Below are 21,515 nucleotides of genomic sequence, written 5' to 3' on the forward strand. Positions count from 1 at the left end.
CTGTGATAGGGTTGGTGTCTATACTAGACTTGGTTTTGACCAACAAGATAGAATTAATTACTGACCACAGAACCAAAGTGCCCCTGGGTAACAGCAATCGTAATATGATTGAATTTTAATACCGTTTAAGAGCAGGAAGTGTGGGTCCAAAACTACTATTTGGAATTGAAACAAGGGCATAAAAACAGAGCTAACAAAAGTGAACTGGCAATTTAAGTTTAGGGATAGGTCGGAAGAGATGGAGTGGTGAACATTTGAGGGGATGTTTCAGAAAGAGCAGAACATTCCAACAAATAAAAATTCAATGAGATGGACCTGCTGTCATATTAACTTATAAAAAGGAGTCAAAGATAATATCAAACTCAAAGAAAGGCATAATTCTGCAAAGGAGGCAGGTCAGACAATTGGACAGAATATTAAAAAGCAAAAAATAGCAGAAGATTAATAAGGAGGGAAACATTAGTGTATGAGATTTAGTTGGAGAAAAATATAAAAACAGGAAAAGTTTCTTCAGATATTTTAAAAGGAAAAGAGTTATCAAATTAAGTGCTGGACCTATAGGAAATGAGTCTGGGGGATTAGTAACAGGGGATAAACAGATGGCAGGTAAATTGAATGGATATTTTGCATTTATCTTCACAGAGAGGATATAAGTTGCATCCCAGAAATAGCTGAAAAATCAGGAATTGAAAGGGAGGCGGAGCTCAAGAAATTTACAATTACCAGGGAAGGAGCATGGAGTAAATTGTTGGAGGTGCAAGTTGACAAGTCCCTGGGTCCTAATCATGCTAGGTTGTTAAAAGAAGTAGTGAGTGAGATAATTGATACATTAGCTTTAATTTTCCAGAACTCATGAGATTTGGGGAAGGTTCCTTTAGATTGGAAAATTGCTAATATGACTCCTTGATTAAAAAATGAGGAGAGGTAGAAAGCAGAAAACTATAGGTATAACATCTGTCATTGGGATAATGTTGGAAGCTATTATTAAAGATATTATGACAGGACACTTGGATAGGTTCAGAGTAATCAGGTAGAGCCAACATGGTTTTGTCAAAGTGGAATCATGTTTAAGTACTTTACTGGCATTCTTTGAACTAGTAATTTGTGCTGTGAATAAAGGGGAATCAGTGGATTGTATTGTATTGTATTTGTATTGTATTTAGATTTCCTAAAGGTATTTGATCAGGTGTCATATCAAAGGTTATTGTGGAAGATAAAAGCTCATGGTGTAGGTGGTAACATATTGTCGTGGATAGAAGATTGACTGGCTAACAGAAGGCAGAGAGTAGGAATAAATAGGTCTTTTTCAGGCAGGCAGGATGCCATAAGTGAAGTTTAGAAGAGTCATATGTGACTTAATTAAAGCATATAAGATCCTGAGGGAATGAATGTGACGAGGGTGTTTCCACTTGTGGAAGAATCTAGATACTCAGTATCATAGTTTAAAAATAGCAGGTCCCCCATTTACGCCAATACCTGTAAATTTCCATCCATTACACTCACCATCCTAATTTGGAAATATGTTGCTGCTTTTCCACTGTCGCTGGAATAAAATCCTGGAACTCTCTCCCTAAGGATATTATGGCTCTACTTCCAGCACATAGTTTAAGAAAGCACCTTGATGCCACCTCCTCAAGGGCAAGTAGGGACAGGTAATAAATGCTGGCCCAGGCTGTGATTTCTATCGTCCATGAATTAATTTAAAAATAATGGCTAAATGGAATAGATTTTTTCAGGAGCCTGTTTTATAAGAAAATGGGAAACACGAGTCTATGATATTGTTTAAAGGGATATGTGATCTTCAGGGGAAATGCAGAATAAACATAGAGGCATAAAGTAGCAAACATACTATTAAAAATTAATTTCCCTTGAAGTGCTAAAATTTTCCAAATCTTCCTTCTATTGTTAACACAGTGAGTCAAATGGTTAACTTCTGTGTTATTATTTCTATACAACTCACAATTGGCTTTGCCTTACTTGCTTCTACAGTTCTCGAGTTCAGCATCTTAAGCCACAAAAGGATGGAAATTTATGCTGTAGCTATTGCATTTGAAATAACGTGTCTGTAATCTTTTTTGCAACCCTAATGTTGCCCAGTGTTTCAATACTTTTAATTGTCTGTCATACCATTTTATTTTTAGATTATATTCTGTGAAATATCTGCATCATATTTGTGATGGAGTAATTATGAATAGTGCAGTTCTTCACTTTAATTATGACCAAATTCACTCCGCTAGCTGGAAGCTGGGAAATCTGTCACTGACCAGGAGACTATAAATGGAGCATCCAGCAGCTGCTGAAAGGATGCATTTGTCTACGTTCTTTGACTAGTGTACACTCCATCTGTTCCTGATTAGAATAAGGACATTGTGATAAGGACAGAAACTCATTACTGCAAGAAATTGCTTTGCCTCAGGAAGTACAACATGGTGTGACATCTCCAGAATATGAATCTATCTCCAATAAGTGCTTCATTAATGAATATATAATTAAATAAGTTTGCACTAATATTTACTTACTGTTTGCCAAATTACAGATTTTTGTTACTGCATTATTCATAAAACAGACTCTAAAGAGCACAATTGAGATAGAAAGTTTGGATTTTCTAAGGTTTCTGTAGTCAATAGTGAACCGTAAGTATATAAAACTGCAGCATGTTATGATGCATCATTTGATATTGTTATTGAGTGTGGTGAGAAAATATTGTATTTATATAGTTCATTGTCACAACACTCAGAAATGTCTTGATTAATTCCTTTGAATTGCAGTGACTGCTGTTACATGAATAGATATAACAACAAGCAGTTCAAGGTGTTATCAAATTATCTGATTCAAATGCACACTGTGTACCTCACTCCCAGTCATCTCATTTTTTTTTAAACTGCAGTGAGGAACATGACTGATCAGAAACAACAGTACCTACATAGAACTAAAAACAGAAAATATTCAGCAGATCAGGCAATATTTCAAAATTTGCAGGATGATGTGAAACTTGGAAGCATTGTGGGCTGTGAGGAACAGCATGTAGAATTTCAAGAGTACATAAACACGTTGGTAGCATGGGCTTACAATTATCAGACTAAATCAATTTAGAGAAGTGTTAGGTAATTCATTTTGTTAAGTATAAGTAAAGTTATCATAGTCGTAGAAGGCAATAGGGGTGATCTCTCATTGAGAGAGATGACTGGCGATGGTTTAACCTGAGGGTCACCATGCTTCAAATGAGGGATGAGGTTGAGAACCTTCACAGTAACCTCAGCTGCATTGTTGGTGTCGCTCTGCATCGTGAACCAGCTATCCAGCTGACTCCCCCGCCTGCCCTCCCCAATTCATTTTGATAGAAACAACACAGACACAAAATAAGATAAAGTGTACAATTCCAAGGAGAGTGCATGAGTAGATGGACACGTCTATATATGTGCATAAGCTATGACAAGCTGAATGAGTGGTTAATTAAATATCATGTTTTATTAATAGAGCCATGAAGCACTCAAAACAAGGAGGTTTTTTTAAACTGGTATGATATATTGGCAGCAACCTCAGGTAGAGTATTGGATCCAGTTCTGGCACCAGGTTTTCTAAAGGATGTGAGAGCATGAGAGAGACTGCAGAAATGGTTCACACAAATGATGGCTTACACAAATGATTCCAGGGAGGAAAGCCCTCTGCTTCATAGATTGTAGAAATTAGGACTGCTTTGCTTGGATAAGAGAAGATTTTATAAGGATGTTTAGGTTAGGTACAGGAAAAACTGTTCCTGTTGGTCAAAACATTAAGAAAAAGAGGACACAGATTTAAGGCCATTGTTAAAGGAAGCAACGGTAACGTGAGAAGTGTTCATGCAGTGTGAGTGGTTAAAATTTGTGGAGAGAACGCAAGTTAATATTTGTGGTTGATGACCATTTCCTCTTCTCCTCAGAGTCCTGCTGGTAGGTCACAGACCTCAATCACCAACTTTTTCTCTTCTTAAAAATGTTGCCAAACATGCAGAGCATTTCCAACATTTTCTGTTCTTTTCAGATTTCCAGCACCTTCAATATTTTGATTCTGTAGTAACAAGATAAAATCTTTTTTAACATAATCAAATACAGAAAGATGTTTCAGTGGAAGGTAATTTGAGAAAAATTGACAATAAGCTATAGTAGGTGACAGTAGACAGGTGAGCAAAAAGTTGGTCTAAACTTCTTAAAGGAGAAGAGAAAGGTAGAAATCGAGAGAGATTTAGGCAAGGAATATTAGGATTTAGGACCTCGATGTCTGAAAACAAATGCAGCAATTGTTCAGTGAAAAGTGGAAGATAGACAAAAGGCCAGAGTTGGAGAAACACAGAGCTATTAGAGGGTTCTAGGCCTGGAGATGATTACTAAAATAAGGAGGAGTGAGGATTTGAACGAAAGAATAAAAATATTCAAATTGTGATTTTCAGGGATCAATGCAAGTCAGTGGACCTTGTTGAATGGAGAGAAAAGCACCAGTGTAAGTTGGAAGTATTTCATGTGACTGCCTTGATTGCCTGATCCGTACTGACTCATTCTATCTGTTTTGTACACAGAGCACCAGATGTAATTGCCAGAAAGGAAATTCTGAAACGCAAGGGCCAGCATTTTCAAATGCTGATAAAACCACCCAAACAGTCAATAAAGGAACTTCTGTAAGTCCAGTTTCTCCAAATATTTTGGCATTTCAACTGCTTGTGTCAGTCATCTCATCTTGTTTATCATTAATTCTCCATTTTCGCTCTGTCTTGCATCTGCATGTTGGTGTTAAAGTAACTCCAGGTAAAGTTACCACATTAAGGGGTGTGAATACTGGCATGTGTATGAGAAAGAATGTTGAAAAAACACATCTCCTTTTAAAAATAACCTATTGTTTTCCCTGGCTGCTTTGATTTCATTTTAGAAAAACCCAGCTTCTCACTGCAAGCCTAACTGTTCCTTCCTTTCTTGACATGCCCATCCAATTGTTAAGAGGCTATGGCTTGAGTAGGTCACACAACAGGAATCATTGTGTTAATAAATAAAGGTCATTATTTTCCAGCCAGGTTTGTTGAATTATGTGTTCAAAGTTGGGAGAAATATTACTGGAAATCTAGCAATTCCGGCATATTTCTCAAACTGACTTCATGAGAAGAGGGTTCGCTCTGATTATTGTTAAAGGTTGCACTGACAAAACCCAAACCCAATTCCGTCTTTCATCAATATGTTGCTAACATTATGGAATACGTTATGTGATAGTAAGTGAAAATAGCAAATCCACAACAAAAAAGTTTAGTGTTCTAATTCAATGCAGCTTCAGTCATCCAGCTTAATGGGGGAACTGACTATCACACTTCCTATCATTCTGTCTGTTTTTAATATTTCAAAATCCTTTGTTTAAACTGAAAGCACTAAAATAAATGGCTCAATATTGCAGGTAGTGTACGTTTTCACTTAATTATACACTTTCTGGAACAGGTTTCCCTAACACTTCCACCTATGATATTTTCCATTTTCTGAGAGCCATGCAAGTAATATTAGAACAAGTAAAATATTAATAGCATGGTGCCAAATACCTGTGCTTGCAGACAAGCTGCATCCTGAAGTTTTTTTTTTAAGGTGTAAGGTATGAATACTCCATCATTAGGCTTAACATTTCATCCTACTGATCATATATGACACTGTGCTAACCTGTGCCTTCTCTTTCATAAATCCGCCTGCAATCCGTACACACAGCCCTAGATATACCCAACTTCCCTTCTGACATCCATCCTGTCACTCCTCCTTGCTTGTAGCTGCCTCGTGTCTTAGCTCTCCTCCCACAGCTCAAATCTCTTAGGTCTCACTGACAATATTTGCTGCTTACCCGTGGGGCTTGTTGCTTCTTCTGCTGATTAGCTTCATTCAGGTTACCAGCCAGAATGAGATTGCTCATTGTGCTGTGAGATGATACACCCTAGAATCTAACCTGTGACACAATAAATGAGTTTGTGTGAAGATCCTCACAACTAGCAGACAGCAGTCTTTCATACAATGCTGGGATAGAAAGTACTGTAGCCAAATTTGTACATGACACAAAATAGGTTGGAAAATAAGTGGCAACAATATAATAAGAAGTTTACAAATGGATATGGATAGTGTAGGTGAATGGACCAGAATTTGGCAGATGAAGCTTAACGTGGATGAGAGTGAGGTTATCCATTTTGGTTGGAGGAGAAGAAAGGCAATTTTTTTCCCTAAATTGAGAGAAACTTCAGAGTGCTCCAGTGCAGAGGCATCTGGGTGACCTTATGTATGAATCACAGAAAATTAGTATACAGGTACAGCGGGTAATAAGGAATTTGGGCATTTATTGCTAAACGAATAGAGTATGAAAGTAGAGAAGTATTGCTGCAACTGTACAAGGCATTAGTGAGACCGAACCTGGAATGTTGCGTACAATTTTGGTTGCCTTACATGACAAGGGATATGTAGTTGCATTGGAGGCAGTCTCCGAGGAGATTCACTATGCTGATTCCAAAGATGAGGGGTTTGTCTTAGGAACAGTTTGATTAGCTTAGGCCTATATTCTCTGAACTTGAGGAGAATGAGAAGAGGTCTAATTGAGGTATACAAGATGGTAAAGAGGATTGACTGAGTTGATATAGAGAGGGATGTATCCTCTTGGGGCAATCTAGAATAAGAGATCTTAGATTTAGGATAAGGAGTAGCAAATTAAAGATGAAGATGAAGAGAAATTACTTCTCGCAAGGATTTGTGTGAATCTGTGGAATTCACTACCACAAGTGGTGGATGCCAGGACAGTGAGTAAATTTAGGGAGATGAACAGATTTGTGATTAGTAATGGGTTGAAGAGTTGTGGAGAGTGGGCAGGAATGTAGAGTTGAGGCTGAGATGAGATCAGCCATGGTATCTGAAATGGCTCGAGGGACTGAATGGCCTACTCCTGCTTCTAGTTTTTATGTTCTTATACCATTAATTACAGGTGGATTCTGTCATTTCCTTTTCTATGAGCAGTAAGTTTCATTTTAATTCTGCCTTTTAAATCATAACATTTCAGCAATGTTTTTATTTTTCCTTGATGTTCATTACTTCTCCATGTGCTAGCTTTTGCTTAGTTTCAATTAGCCTGTCTTAGCACCAACAGAAACCTGAAATATGCTCAGAAATCAAGCGGAAGCATGAAATTAAAGTTTCCTTTATCTTAATTAAAATGTGTTCTCCATTAAATTGAAAATGATATATATTGTACCATCCTGCAGTGTTATGTATCTGCGTACAAGATCTGGCACACAAGCATTTTCAGTGTTCAGTTGTCAAACATTGTATTATCAGGAATAGGAGGTAATTCTAATTTGATTTTAAAAATATAAAATATGCACAGGAAGGAATCTAAATTGGTTATATTTCTGCTGAAGGTTTGTCCGGTGTAATTTTCCCTTTCCCCTGCAGCTGTCTGTGGAGCTGTGACATCTATAACCTATAGTCGTGTTGACATATGTCCAGTTTAAAGTTCAACAAATTCTTCAGCCAGAACATTCCAGCTAATGCACATCCTATTAAAGTTATATTTGAGAAATTAATTTGCACCTCCAGCCTATTCATCCCTTTTTTTTTGCAATGATGGGTGCAAAAACACATTTGTCTGACTAATGATTGATTCCATTAAGAATCTTCAGTTAATAAGCAGAGCTTCATTTCAAAATCAGATGGTAAGTTTTTTCCAGATATGATACTTTTCTGCAACATACAATTATCTGTTGAAGACATTGTAATTACTAATGTACCAGAAATGGTGGGGAATACAGGGTTTGGTGAGAGAGAGGAACTGTATCAGTAGAGAAATGGTGTTGAGGAAATTGATGGCTCATTGATTTCTGATAAATCCCCAGGCCCTGATAATCTACATCCCGGAGTATTTAAGGAAGTGGCCCTCGAAATAGTGGGTGCATTAGTGGTTATTGTCCAAGGTTCTTTAAACTCTGGTACAGTTCCTACAGATTGGAGGGCAGTTAATGTAACCCCGCTAATTAAAAATGATGATAGAGAGGTCAGTAAGTAAAATTAAAATGCATGGGATTGGGAATAGTCTATTGAGATAGATATAAAATTGGTTAACAGACAGGAATCAAATAGTAGGCAATTGCTGAATCAGGATCGGTACTAGGACCCCAGCTATTCACAATATATGTAAATGATTTAAATGAAGGAACTAAACATAATATGTCAAACTCTGCAGATGACACAAAGTTGGGTGGAAGGGTGAACTGTAAGGAGGATGCAGAGATGTTGCAGTGTGATTTGTTAGATTGAATGAGTGGTCATTTGCATGGCAGAAGCAGTATCATGCAGGTAAATGTGAGGTGATCCACTTTTGTAGCAAAAATAGGAAGACAGATTATTAGTTGAATGGCTATAAACCGAGAGAGGGGCAACTTCAATGACATCTGGGTGTCCTTGTGTGCCACTCGCTGAAAGTAAGCGTGCAGCTGCAACAGGCTGTAAAGAAGGCAAACTGTATGTTGGCCTTCATAGTGAGAGGATTAGAGTACAGTCTTGATGCCATTATAACAGGGTGTTGGTGAGATTACACCTGGAATATTGTGAGCAGTTTTGGTTTTCTTATCTGAGGAAGGATGTTCTTGCTATAGAGGGAGTGCAGCAAAGTTTTACCAAATTGGTTCCTGGAATGGTAGCCTGATGTATGATGGAAGATTGAGTTGTTTAGGGTTGTATTCATTGAAGTTTCAGAGAATGAGGGGAGATCTAATAGAAACCTGTACAGTTCTAACAACAGTAGTCAAGGTAGGTGCAAGGTGTTCTGGAAGGTGGGGGAGTCCAGAACCAGGGGTCATAATTTAAGGATAAGTGGTAATCCTTTTAGGACAAGATGAAGAGAAATTTCTTCATCCAGGAGTGGTGAGCATGTGGAATTCACTACCACGGAAAGTAATTGAGGCCAAAGCATTGTGCTTTCAAGAAGGAGGTAGATAAAGTTCTTGTAGCCAAAGGGATCAGAGGAAATGAGGGGTGAATGGGATTTAGGTATTGAGCTGGATGATCAGCCATGATCATATTGAGTGGCAGAGCAAGCTTAAGGGGTAGAATGTCCAACTCCTCCTATCTTCAGTGTCTCAGTGTATCTTTTTAGGAAGGGAATGATGTTAATTGAAAAGGACTCCATCAATTGACTGTAAAAATAACTGCATGTAGCCAGCCCATGAATTTAGCTTTATCGTGATGTGTGGTGCTACTATCAGACTGTTAATCCAGAGACCCTAGGTAATGTTCTGGGGACCTGGGTTCAAGTCCTGCCATGGTAGATGGTGGAATTTGAATCCAATAAAAATCTGGAATTAAGAATCTAATGATGACCATGAAACTGTTGTTAATTGTCAGGAACAACTCGTCTGGTCCACTAATGTTTTAGGGAAAGAAACTGCCATCCTTCCCTGATCTGGTCTACATGTGACTCCAGACCTAAAGCAATGTGCCCTCTGGGCAATTAGGGATGGGCAATAAATGCTGGCCTGGCCAGTGACACCCTCATCCCATGAATTAATTTTAAAAATTAAAACTATCAGTAAGATAACAAAATTTGTAAGCATCAATCTATGACGTTTTCATAGCATGCTGTATATATTCTGTATTTTAACAAAGTATATTTAATTCAGGATCAGTTGATATGTTTCAAAATGAACTGGATCAATACGCATTGAGAGAGATGGTAGAGGACTGTAACATTCAAATTATTAAGGCAATTCTGTAACTTTATGTATAATTTGTTTGATTGCACTTCGACTATAGATAGTGTACAATTCTGGTCACTAAGGACGGAGGGTATTTCAGCTAATGAAAAGTTGCAGAAGAGAGTAATCAGAACATTTGAGGGGATGAAAGGATTGGGCTGGAGGAGCAATTATGTCAATAATCCGATGTTCTCACTGGAGAAATGAAAGTGGAGCGGGTATATGATTGCTATTATTAGGATCTAAAGGACTTGGATAAGAAAGATCAAGACAAACTGTTTCACAATGTCCGGAATTGTAGAACCAGAGGACATGACCTGCACCTGAGGGGATGTAAATTCAAAACCGAAGGAAAAAAAAACGAGTGTTCAGTGAATAAAATAGACTTTCCAGGGAGCGAGTAGAAACTGTCTTGATTAATTTAAATGCGAATCGTATATACATATGTACATTTGAGAAAAAAATGTTTTATGATCCAATAAATGAGTTAATTGATACTTGACTGTGCTGACTGGATTGATCAAAGATCCCTCTGTTATCATCTAGTAGGTTCTGGCACGTATGCCTGCGACGGAATGAAATTAGGGAGTAGGTGATGGTTACGTATTAATTAGGGGATAATCAGGTAAGTATTTATATTAATAGGGAACAAGTAATCAGTGGTGTTGAAGTTTGTGGTGTGTCAACTAAAAATAAAATTCTTACTGTAAAAGTATATGACTGGACTCTGTCTAACCAACATTTTAACTTCTTGTACTTAACATCCTTTTCATTGAGTTTCATCTGCCATCTCTCTGCCTACCTCTCAAGTATATTCAAATCTCATGTAGTTATTCAGCTTTACGGTTTACCATCTTCATTTGGTTTGTGTTATCTGCAAATTTGGTCATTGTTGTTTTGACTTAGAGCTCCAAAGAATCCTTTCAGATGCTAAGAAAAAGATTCATAATATAGTTCCTTGCTATCAGCATTGATAACTTTGTCCCATATGGTGACACCAGTCCCTGCTTCATCTCCTCACTGTGTGACATTTTTCAACTGATTACAATGTCCTGTTTCAATTTTCAGTACCAGTTTCTGGATAAGTTAAAAGGTCACATTGAAATACAAATGCACCCAGCCCATACCTTGATCCTATTGAACATTTGTCATCCCTTCAATAAAATTCAGTAAATTAGATTAGCAAGTTCTTTCCTTCATCAGTACATGATTAATGATAATTCATGACTTCATTTCTATACAGATGCTGCATAATCTCATCTTTAATAAAGGTATCTTTACCTTTGCCCACAAAGGAATGTAAACTGATTGGTCTGTGATTTCCCTTCAGATTGTGGAGTGGCTTTCCATGCTAACTCCTTGGAGAGTTAAAAGAAAATTGCTAGTGTCAAGAAAAGCCTTGGAAATTTCTTTCTAAATGCCCTAAAACATTCAAGCACATTTTAAGAGATAATCTTGTGTATATAATAGCAACCCTAAAGCATATAATCACCTTTAGCCAGAGCGTCTAATATGCTTGGACTCATTCTGGACCTGGATAAATGCTCTTATTTAGAGCAAGAAGCTCAATTTTGTTTCCCCTATTTACAAAAGAATATGAATATTTTGAAAATAAGTTCAAAGAGGATCAACAGGGAGGGTTCCTGGACTCCAACTATATATTGCAAACCAAGGCTCAAAGAAGCAAACATAGCTTGCTTCTAACTTCAAAGTTTGGTAAAAATTTTCGTCCCTTCAAATTGATTAACTCCAGATTTGTGGAATAGACTTCTGCTTAACATTCTTCTCAGTAGAACTATATAATGATGATGATAAAGCTAGGCAGATGATTCAAATGCTGTTTAGAACAAGATGATTCAGATGTTTTAATAACACATGGAGGGCATCTGGTCAGATAAGGAAAAGTTATTTGGTTATCCACACTTTAAGGAGAAACATATGAAGCTTTATCACGTCAAAACCTTACATGTAATTGGGTTACTACTTTGCAATAAAGTCACTTACCACAGTCCATGTTATGAATAGGTTATATGTAGTTTCCATTGAGTGTACACTTCATAAGCCATGGTTGGGTCAATGATATGGAGTGCAGGTGGACCTGGGGACATGGTGGTCATGGAGGGTTAAGTAGAACTCCTGAGGGATAAGCAGTAATGTGCGTGCAGATTAAAACTCAGTGCAGTCCACTTCTACTATTTTATATTTTTCAAACCCAACCCAGTAATCTAATAATTCATTTTGATTTATTTTCCCCATTTCCCAAAGCAGCTGTTCCTATGACTTCTTAATAGTCAGTTTGCTGAATTTTGAGTACTTTGGGCTATGCGCCATGTCTGTAGGGATTTAATTTTACGATTGCTTATGTTAGTACATGTTGGCCCCCTGACAGGGAAGAGAGAGGAAGAAAATCATCCCACTTTAAAGGACAATAAATGAACCCATTTATTTGCAATGGTATAACATTCAGAGGTCTACTGGTTTGATTCACATCATGTTATTTGTATTGTGCTTCACTTATTGATTGGCGTAGTGTTTTTGAAAATGATCCTGAAGCTTTATTATGTCTTATTAGCTCAGGCATTTGCTGTTGCTATCAATTTCACAACCCATTTCTTAGTGGTTTTAGTCATGCTGTATCCCCTATATTCCTTTGCTCAGGAGTCATTTGTGAGGCAGAATTTCTTCATACGTGTGTTAGTAATGGTTATTACAGTTCAAATCTGATTATGACTTAAGCTAATTGGATTTCTGCCTGAATAAAACAAATTGATGCGGTCACCTCATTCAAGAAGTTAAGCTACATTGGGAAAAAACAAAGACATGGATTCTTTCCCATTCCAGTCTAATTTAGCAAATATAAAATGGATAATGAAAACACATTTTGAACATTGCCTGAAATATCTATCTTGGTTAGAGATTGCAGAGATTATTAACTCCATTATTCAGTTGGTAAGGAGAGATGGCCTGCAATTATTCCTTACATTTTACCATTGTGAGGTAGATTTTAAGATCTTGCATGTTAAGGTTACATTAGAGAAGGAGAAAGTGATTGAACGGTGAGATCAGATATTAACACGTGAATTGGGATCAGAAATAGGCCATTCAGCCCTTCAACCTGTTCTGCTGTCCAAGAAAATTTATATCTGATCTGTTTTGTTTTGGGAATTCCACATTCCCATCTACCTGGATAACCTTTGATTCCTTACAAACCGAAAGAACTGCGGATGCTGTAAATCAGGAACAAAAACCAAGTTGCTGGAAAAGCTACGTTTCGTTAACGTTTCGAAAAGTTAATGTTTCGGGTCCGGTGACCCTTCCCCAGAACAGTTCTGAGAAAGGGTCACTGGACCTGAAATGTTACCTCTGTTTTTTTCCTTCACAGATGCTGCCCAACCTGCTGAACTTTTCCAGCAACTTTGTTTTTGAACCTTTGATTCCTTGCCGGCTAAGAATCCATCCACCTTAAAAATATTCAACAACTCCACCTCCAGTACACCTGAGTCGCACTATCCTCTGAGAGAAGAAATTTCCCCTCAGCTCTGTCCTAAAACTGATTTTCCCCTTTTTTCTCTTCCAACTTTGAAGTCTGCCCACATGAATGCTCACAAACTGAGGGTTTAGAATTTCACAGCTTGTAAACACACTGCAGATTGCCAACCAGACACCCCTGGTCAAGACAAAAACAAAAATAACTGGAGAAACTCAGCAGGTCTGGCAGCATTTATGGCAAGAAAGTAGAGTCAAAGTTTCGGGTCCAGTGTTCTTGTGAACTCCTGGTCTAGAGGTTGAGTAAATCTTTTCTATTGAGATAAATGTGCTTTCCCTCAATTATTGTATACTCCATTTTTGGGAGAGAAATTATATTCTTCTTACTCCAGTGAGGTCTCCTCCAAACAGCCCAAAAGTCCTTAACATCTACATTTCCTAAATTAAGATCAATCCCTGATTATCTTGAACCATAAACAAGCTAAAGTCATTCTATGTTTATACTAAACTACCACAGTACAACCAATCTTCCATTACCACCCAAGGAGTTCCCTGTTGTCTGATTGACACTGAATTAAGTCGCTGTTCTAGAAAGACTGTTTGATGTCATTTTTTTTTAACACTCCAGCATAACATTCTCACTTTTATGCTCAATAAATAAATGTAATAAAGGATAACTTTCTATTAAGCCTTTTTAATCACTTGTACCTGCAAGTTAACATTTTGTGACTGAGAAACTAGAACAGCTAGATCACTCTATACCTTGGAAGTCTACATCCTCCATCTAAACAATACTCTGCTTTTTTATTCTTCCTCCAAAGTGAGCAACTTTATATTTTTCCTCATTATACTCCATCTGCCAGTGCAAATCTGATCATTGTGGCCAAGACATATCATGATATGCCTGATTAATAATGCTAAATGATAAGGAATTTACTATTGAAAGATATTCTTTACCTGATGATGGTATGTTGAATTGTGCTAGAATAATGGTATGAAGCACTGATTTGGATTATTTTCATAGTATGTATGTGCCAGTCTTTGTTAACTAGATATTGCTTAAAACGTAAGGATTTTTAACAACAACTTGTTTTGCATATCGTCTTTGAGCACTGTGAACAAGGTACTTCATGGGAAGGTTATCAAACACAGTTAAACACCAAGCAATATCAGAAGGTATTAGGACAAATGACCAAAAGTTTAGTCAGAGGTCAGGTCTAAGAATAAGGAGATTCTTGGAGGAGGGGGTAGGGGAAAGAGAGACAGAGAGAGAGAGAGATGGAGAGGTTTAAAGAATAATTTCCAGAATTTAGTGCATGGACTGAAGGCATGCCCATGGTGGAGCATTTGAAATCAGTTGAAATAGCTAATACTTAATCGGGCAAAAGAGCTGTTTATGGGTAAAAATGTTTCTCTGCTTTATTCCTGCTTTATTTTTTGAATGATATGATCTCCATTTTTACATGTCCCAAGAAATTAAGTTGGATTTTCCGAGGAATGGTAATCTCATGCAGGTTGCCAGTCTGGGCGTTTTCAGGAAAGAAGGGAGTCTTGTATTTCTGAGAGGAGAGTCTGATCAGAGCTCCTTTAGAAAAGCAGAGCCTACTCCATTTACTGTTAATCTGACTTTTATTTCTTTATTTTTCTAATATATTGCTATGATTTTGTATCGTTGAATTTTTGTAATGCAGGGAATTTCATTTCGTTATTTTTCTCTAAGTTTTTAGTTCTTCAGAATTTGCAGTCGAGAAACTGGACGTATGTACCTAAGATGGCACTGTAAACTTTTCACTGTACTCATGTGAGTACATGTGACAATAAAGCTAATTCAAATTCAAAATTCCTTGGTGATGCAGATGTGTCAGCGGAAGGCAAACTATGACCCCTTCACAACAGTCACAGTCTCTCTCCTTGAGCTCTCGTGAGTTATCTCACTCAACACTCATCTCACACAACACTCACCTCACACCATGCCGCTACGGTGTCAGTATTGTTCTGCCTTGCCTCCACTGACAGTGGAAGCACTTGCTGGGTTTTCCACCACCGGTGGCATATTTAAAGCCCAGCTGTGCACCAGGTCAAATACTGCCAGCCCTTCACAGTAGAATTAATGGGAGGGTAAGGAGTGACGACTTCACCCAACTCACATCTGTTGGGAATGAGGGTCAGTTATGTGCTTGTTGTGCCTGACACTGCACTGCTCTTTCATGGTGGAGGTGAGGTTATTCCTGCTCAATGTTCTTGACTTCCTCCTCAGCATGTATCACATCCCTTCTTTGTGTGCTGCAGCTGTGAAGGACACAGCATGCAACAATGATGCAGCGCACACAGTCTGAAAGGATACTGCAGGGACTGTCCTCCACCTCCCCCAAAAGACCAATCCGAGTATTGAAACCACATCTTCCAAAGGCCAACCGTCTGATTCAGCATGGCTGTGATGGAATTATTGGCTGAAATGTATCTATGTTCAGCCTCAGTAAGGGAGTTGTGTTGATGAGTCACCAACCAGAGGTACAGAGCAAAGCCTTATCCCCAGTCACCATCCTGGTAAGGCACCTGGCCTTGGGAATGAAGCAGGAACCTGAGCATTCTCAAGAACATCAGCATCATGGCAGCTTTCAGGATGCCTGGCACAGACTTCGAATACGTGGTAACGATGATCACTGATGACTGGTACCTTGGAACCCTTTTCTATTCATTAAGTCAGCTGTGTTATAATATGATGCACTCATTGTGATGTGTGTACAGTCTGCAGCACCCTGATCCTGGGGAGCCAACTGTGTGGGTAAAGCCCATGCTGCAGCACCGACCATGTGATCTGTCACAAGTCGCAGGGTAATATATTTGTGGGTTGAGCATTTGCACATTACACACTATTCCGTAGTGGATTCTTGGAAACAGCCAGCTACGTACAAATTTAAACACAGCCATCACCTTGACAATACCAGAAGAGAATGACCACCCGCCCTATCAAATTACAAGCCCTGCTCCAGTGAAGACACAGTCTGTGATGGTGTCCTGAGACATCCCACGTTCAGCAGCAGCAGCATTGTGTCTTGCTCACTTGGAGGAAATGGCGCCAAAGATTATGGTTTTTGGATCTCCTTTATCTCCCCTGTATCATGAGGAAGCCTTCTGCTGAGACCCTTTTGTTTATATATTCACTAATGGGACGTGGGCGTAGCTGGCTGGCCAACATTTATAGCCTTTCCCTAGTTGCCCTTGAGAAGATGGTGCTGAGCTGCTGTTTTGAACTGCTGCAGTCCACATGCTGTAGATTGACTCCCAATGCCCTTAGGGAAGGAATTCCTGCACTTTGACCCAAGAGATAGTTGTGGTTCAGCAGAACAGGCTTTTCTGACATAGGGTCACTGGACTCAAAACGTTAAGTCTGTCTACTGATGCTGCCAGATCTGCTGAGTTTCTCCAACATTTTTTTCCTCAGAAGTATTGTAAGTTTTGATTGAGGCAGCAAAGCAGTAAGGGGAATGTCAAGGCTTGACGGAGCATCCAAAATGAACGAGTGCTAACAGCCCTCAAGTGGACCCTGTTTAGATGCATGAGCTGGTGCCTGTCTCTGAACAGAAGGCAGGCCTGGCAGCAGCTCTGCACTGTAAGGTGTCAGGAAGCTCAAAGTGCAGCTTTCAAATGGTGAACTGTAACCTGTGTGAGTTAGAGGTGTGCCATGATCATGTGAAGTGGTTGGTGCTTGTCTGATGCCAACCTCCACGAACAGGGGGTGGGGGCACGCAGTTGCTGCTCACAGAGTATACCCTGAAATGTTGAGGATGGTTAGTCAAGATGAAGCCCAGAGAAGCCACTAGTGAACTGTAGCCATCAGACTTTTATGTCAGAAATTGTCGCCACTTAATTTCTCTCCACTGCCTAGAAAAATAGTAAATGCGTTTAGGTGAGGTGGGATTAGGTAATAATGAGATGTTAATGAATGCATATAGTTACCTTGCTGCTCACTAACAAGATTCTCATCTACAACAAATGCAAAGATTGCTGGAAAAACTCAGCAACTCAGCATCTGTGGAGAAAAAGCAGAATTGATGTTTCAGGTCCAGTGACCCTTCTTCAGAACTGATTTAGATTCTCGTCTAAACTGTTTAAACCTTGGCTGGAAAGTCTGACTATTTTTCTCAATGTCAAGAGTTTCAATTTTCCGTTCTTGCCACTTGTTCCCAACTGACTGCCCATTGTCCACTTTGTTCGGAGGCTGGTAAGATTCCACCCACAGTGGAACATCAATAGGACATCACTTTCTGCCTCTGATCTCTCCCAGCATCAGACAGATTGTCAGGATGAAAGTGGAGTTGAGGATGAAGCTGTGGAGTTTCTTGTGCACCAGAAAATGGACAGAATTTTGTTTGAATAGTGCCTTATTTGCACACAAGTTTGTGCAGGTGCCTGGCAGATGTTCAGAGGAATCTAAACAGTGTGGGTTTGGCTTTTTTTAAAAGAAGCAAACTTGAATTATTGAGTAGAACCTTGCTATTGCAGAGCATGTGAAGTTTGATAATGTGGAAGGTTTCATCCCAATAATATTGCTGTCTGTAGTTATGCACATGACACTGCCTTCTCAACAGAAATTAGATAATCTGTTTTATTTTCTGCATGTGTTGCTTTAATGGCTTTTGGTAGCAGAAAGTACAAGCCAAAGTTGAATCTAATACATTCAGTCATTTTCTTCAGTGCTTGGAACCATTGCAGAATCGTGTCTAGGTTTGATGATTCTTGGAGAAAGTTCAGCCACAGCACAGTTCAGTACAGGAATACTCAGTAGACATGGGCAATAGAACAAACCTATTCTCCAAACTGGATAGGTGAAATGTCTGCTGCATTTTCATTATCCCTGTGAATTTATTGAATGTTAGAGTAAAGTTTGTGAAATAGGATGGTGAATTATGTGGAATGTACCACATTATGGAGGAATGTTAAAGGCAACACTTGATCGAGTGCTGCGCCATCATGCATGTCTGCGCTCTTTGACAACACAGAGAACAACCAATTACAACAACACTGGAGAAAACCCAATGTCATTGTGTGGGAATATGTTTGTTACTTTGACTACCTTCGCACAAATGGGTAAAAGATTGACGTTGAAAAGAAGATTTCACATCACTGGCCAATATGCCAAGGACAGTTAGACCACAAATGCTGGTCTTGCCAGCAGCTCTCACTTGACATTAGCGATTGTGAAAAAGGAATGGAATGGGAGTGAGTAGCAAAGTGCATTTCAGACACACTGCCCTTTCACTTTGGGAATTAAATTAAAACAAAGTGATAATGCTATGTTTTGCTTTTACCTTGTGATGATTGAATCATCCAGTGTAGTAGTGCTGTCCAATCCTGCATGAACAGACATTTCCTCCAGTTAACTACATTGATTGCTAGTCCAAGAAGATCACACTTTTCACATTTTCATGCCTATTTTCACATCCTTCCCTGACTTTGTACCTCCCTGTCTCTTTAACTTCCTTTAGCCCTACAACCCTTTGAAATCTCTCTGCTCTTCTAATTGTGGCCTGCTGCTTATGCACAGTTTTAACAGTTCCACAACTGGTGATCATACCCTCAGATGCTGAAGTCCTGAGCTCTAGAGTTCCCTTTCTGGACACCTTCATCTTTCAATCTCTTCTGCTGTAAGATATAGCTTCAAATGAGCTCTTTGACCAAGTTTGACCATCCTAATATCTCATCAAGTGGCTCACGGCCACATTTGACTTGATAATGTTCCTATGATGTTCCCTAGTGTTTGACTAAATCAAAGGTACAAAATAAATTTAGGCTTTTGTTTCATTAAGATCCTGGATTTCTACTGAGTTTAGATTAGCTGAGTCAAAGCATCTGTCTCTGTTGATGAAATACCTTAGAAAAGTGAATCTTGGGGCAAGCCACCCATGTGATTCTTGTAAATCTTCCTGCAATATCTCCTTACAGCCTAGCATTGGGAAAGATTTAGGAATATTTTGTATCACTGTGCTAGAATCATAAAGTGGATATTAACATGCTGATCTGTTCCTGCTGTCACCTCTTACACATATGGACGTTAATCTTATTTATTGCCTGGTCACCAAGTGAAATCTACTGGCTAAGAGCCAGGATATTGAAAGTTTCAGAAAGCCATTGGTCTTCTGGGCAAGCAATCAAAGTCTGAAAAATTACACTGTAGAGGCAACAGAGCGTTTATTTATAATGTTTTAGCATGAATGTTGTTTAACAAATTAGGCAGAGACTGTTTTCACAGCCCAGCCCTCGAAGTGATGGAAGTGTAAATTAGCTCCTGTGGACATTGCTGTTTACATTGCATTATTGGTGTCCAGCTTCCTTTTGTGAATTTTGTTTGTTGCTGTTTCCATGTAATGCTGATAAATATTTTAGCTGTTTTAACTGCTAATATCTCTGGTCTAGCTTTTATTTTTCACCAGTGCCAAAAAATTGCTGTTGTAGCACAGATGTGATAAATCCAGTAAATGGATTACTGCAACTGGGTAATTGTTGCTCCTCAGACCACAGGGGACAGCATCGATTAGTTATAGAGCTTATGAAAGTTGTAGTGAATCTTTGAGGGACAAAATGGTTCTATAAAACTTGGAACAGTAACATAGAGCTTCTCATTGAGAAAATTCCATCCTTAACAGGCTGTGGCATTATCTGCCCCTCTGTAAAGGCTGTGGTTTTAGTTTTCCCAATAGCAAAGGTCAAAAGCTTTCATTTAAATTCCTATTACTTTTTTTATTAAGACTTGCAGCTGTCAAAATTGTTCCAAATATACAATTTGTCATGAGCCTAGATGGTCACAGTCTGGAAATATTCTTGGAAAGAACACCAGATATTGCATTTTTGATTAATCGTGAGGAAGATCTTGCTACAATAGTTGTCTATCCTACCTCTCCTCCTTACACAGATTTGCCAGAGGTGCTGACTGCCTGTTGGTATTGTGTTCTCAGGATGGAGATGATTCTGTGATGCTAGGCATAAGTCGCTATATTTCTGGTCTGAACTTACCTCCGTATTGGCAGACTGTCTAACCAAATTCTGCACATTCCACTGGACCTCATCCTGTCAACACATTTCCAACAGAGTGTGTGCAGGCTGATTTCTCCCTCTTTGCAGCCCTGAAGGTGTTGACGCCAATTGTATCACCCGTTTTATAGCATAAAACAAAAATATTTAAGAACGTCTTTTGAATGAACTGTTATGACTCGTATAAAACTGCTTAAAGATAGGTAAAAACAGATACTGTCATAAAATTGGGAATTTTTTTTTATTATTCAGGAATGTGGGCTTTGCTGGTTGGGCCAAAATTTATTGTCAGTCCCTAGTTGCATAGAAAATAGGTGTACGTCCTTCGAGCATTCACTGCCGTGCAATACAATCATGGCTGATCATCCAATTCAGTACTCTGTTCCTGTTTTCTCCCCTAAGCCTGTGATCCTGTTAGTTCTAAGGATTATATCTCACTCTTTGAAAACAGTCTGAAAGTGTTGGCCTCAACTGCTTTTTGTGGCAGAGAATCCCACAGGCTCACCACCCTGGGTGAAGAAATTTCTCCTTATTTCAGTCCTAAATGGCCGACACCATATCCTTAAACTGTGACCCCTGGTTCTGAATTCCCCAGTCACCAGGAACATCCTGAGTTTTCCGTCTAGTCTGTTAGAATTTTGTAGGTTTCTACGGCACTCCTAGCCCCTTACCCCATTCTTCTAAACTGCATATAGCCCCAACAGATACAGTCTATCTTCGTACATCAGTCCTATCATCCCATGAATCAGTCTGGTAAACCTTTGTTGCACTCCCTTCATAGGCAGAATATCCTTCCTCAGATAGAGACCAAAACTGCAGACAATACTCCAGGTGTGGTCTCACCAAGGCCCAGTACGATTGCAGCAAGACGTCCCTGCTCCTGTACTCGATCCTCTCACTGTGAAGGCTAACATATCATTTGCCTTCTTCACCGCCTGCTGCCCCTGCATGCTTACTTTGTGATTGCTGTACAAGGACACCCAGGTCTCATTGCACCTCCCCCTTTCCCAATCTATCACTTTTCAGATAATAATCCATCTTCCTGCTTTTGCAACCAAAATGGAAACCCTCACATTTATCTACATTAAACGTCATTTGCTCTTGAGAAGGTGGTGCTGTTGTATCTGCTGCCTTTGTCCAAGATGACAGTGATTGCAGGTTATCAATATTGTCCAGGTCTTGTATTTGGACATTGGTTGCTGTAGTATTGGAGGAGTCACATATCGTGCTAAATATAGTGTAGCCATCAATGAACAACTGAATAGGGTCATAG

At 39.0% G+C, this 21,515-nt stretch overlaps 1 protein-coding gene across 4 annotated transcripts in view; it reads left to right on the forward strand.

The window, feature by feature from the left end:
- Positions 1-21,515, forward strand: part of ccser2a (coiled-coil serine-rich protein 2a) — a 632,026-nt gene that overhangs the window by 489,362 nt on the left and 121,149 nt on the right. For all 4 annotated transcript variants that reach the window (XM_048616386.1, XM_048616383.1, XM_048616385.1 and 1 more), the window contains exon 9: positions 4,553-4,651. In XM_048616386.1, coding sequence (XP_048472343.1) covers positions 4,553-4,651 — 99 coding nt within the window. The remainder of the gene's footprint in view (positions 1-4,552; positions 4,652-21,515) is intronic.

The sequence above is a fragment of the Rhincodon typus genome, chromosome 34 (genome assembly GCF_021869965.1).
Source record: "Rhincodon typus isolate 14 chromosome 34, sRhiTyp1.1, whole genome shotgun sequence".
Lineage (NCBI taxonomy): Eukaryota > Metazoa > Chordata > Chondrichthyes > Orectolobiformes > Rhincodontidae > Rhincodon > Rhincodon typus.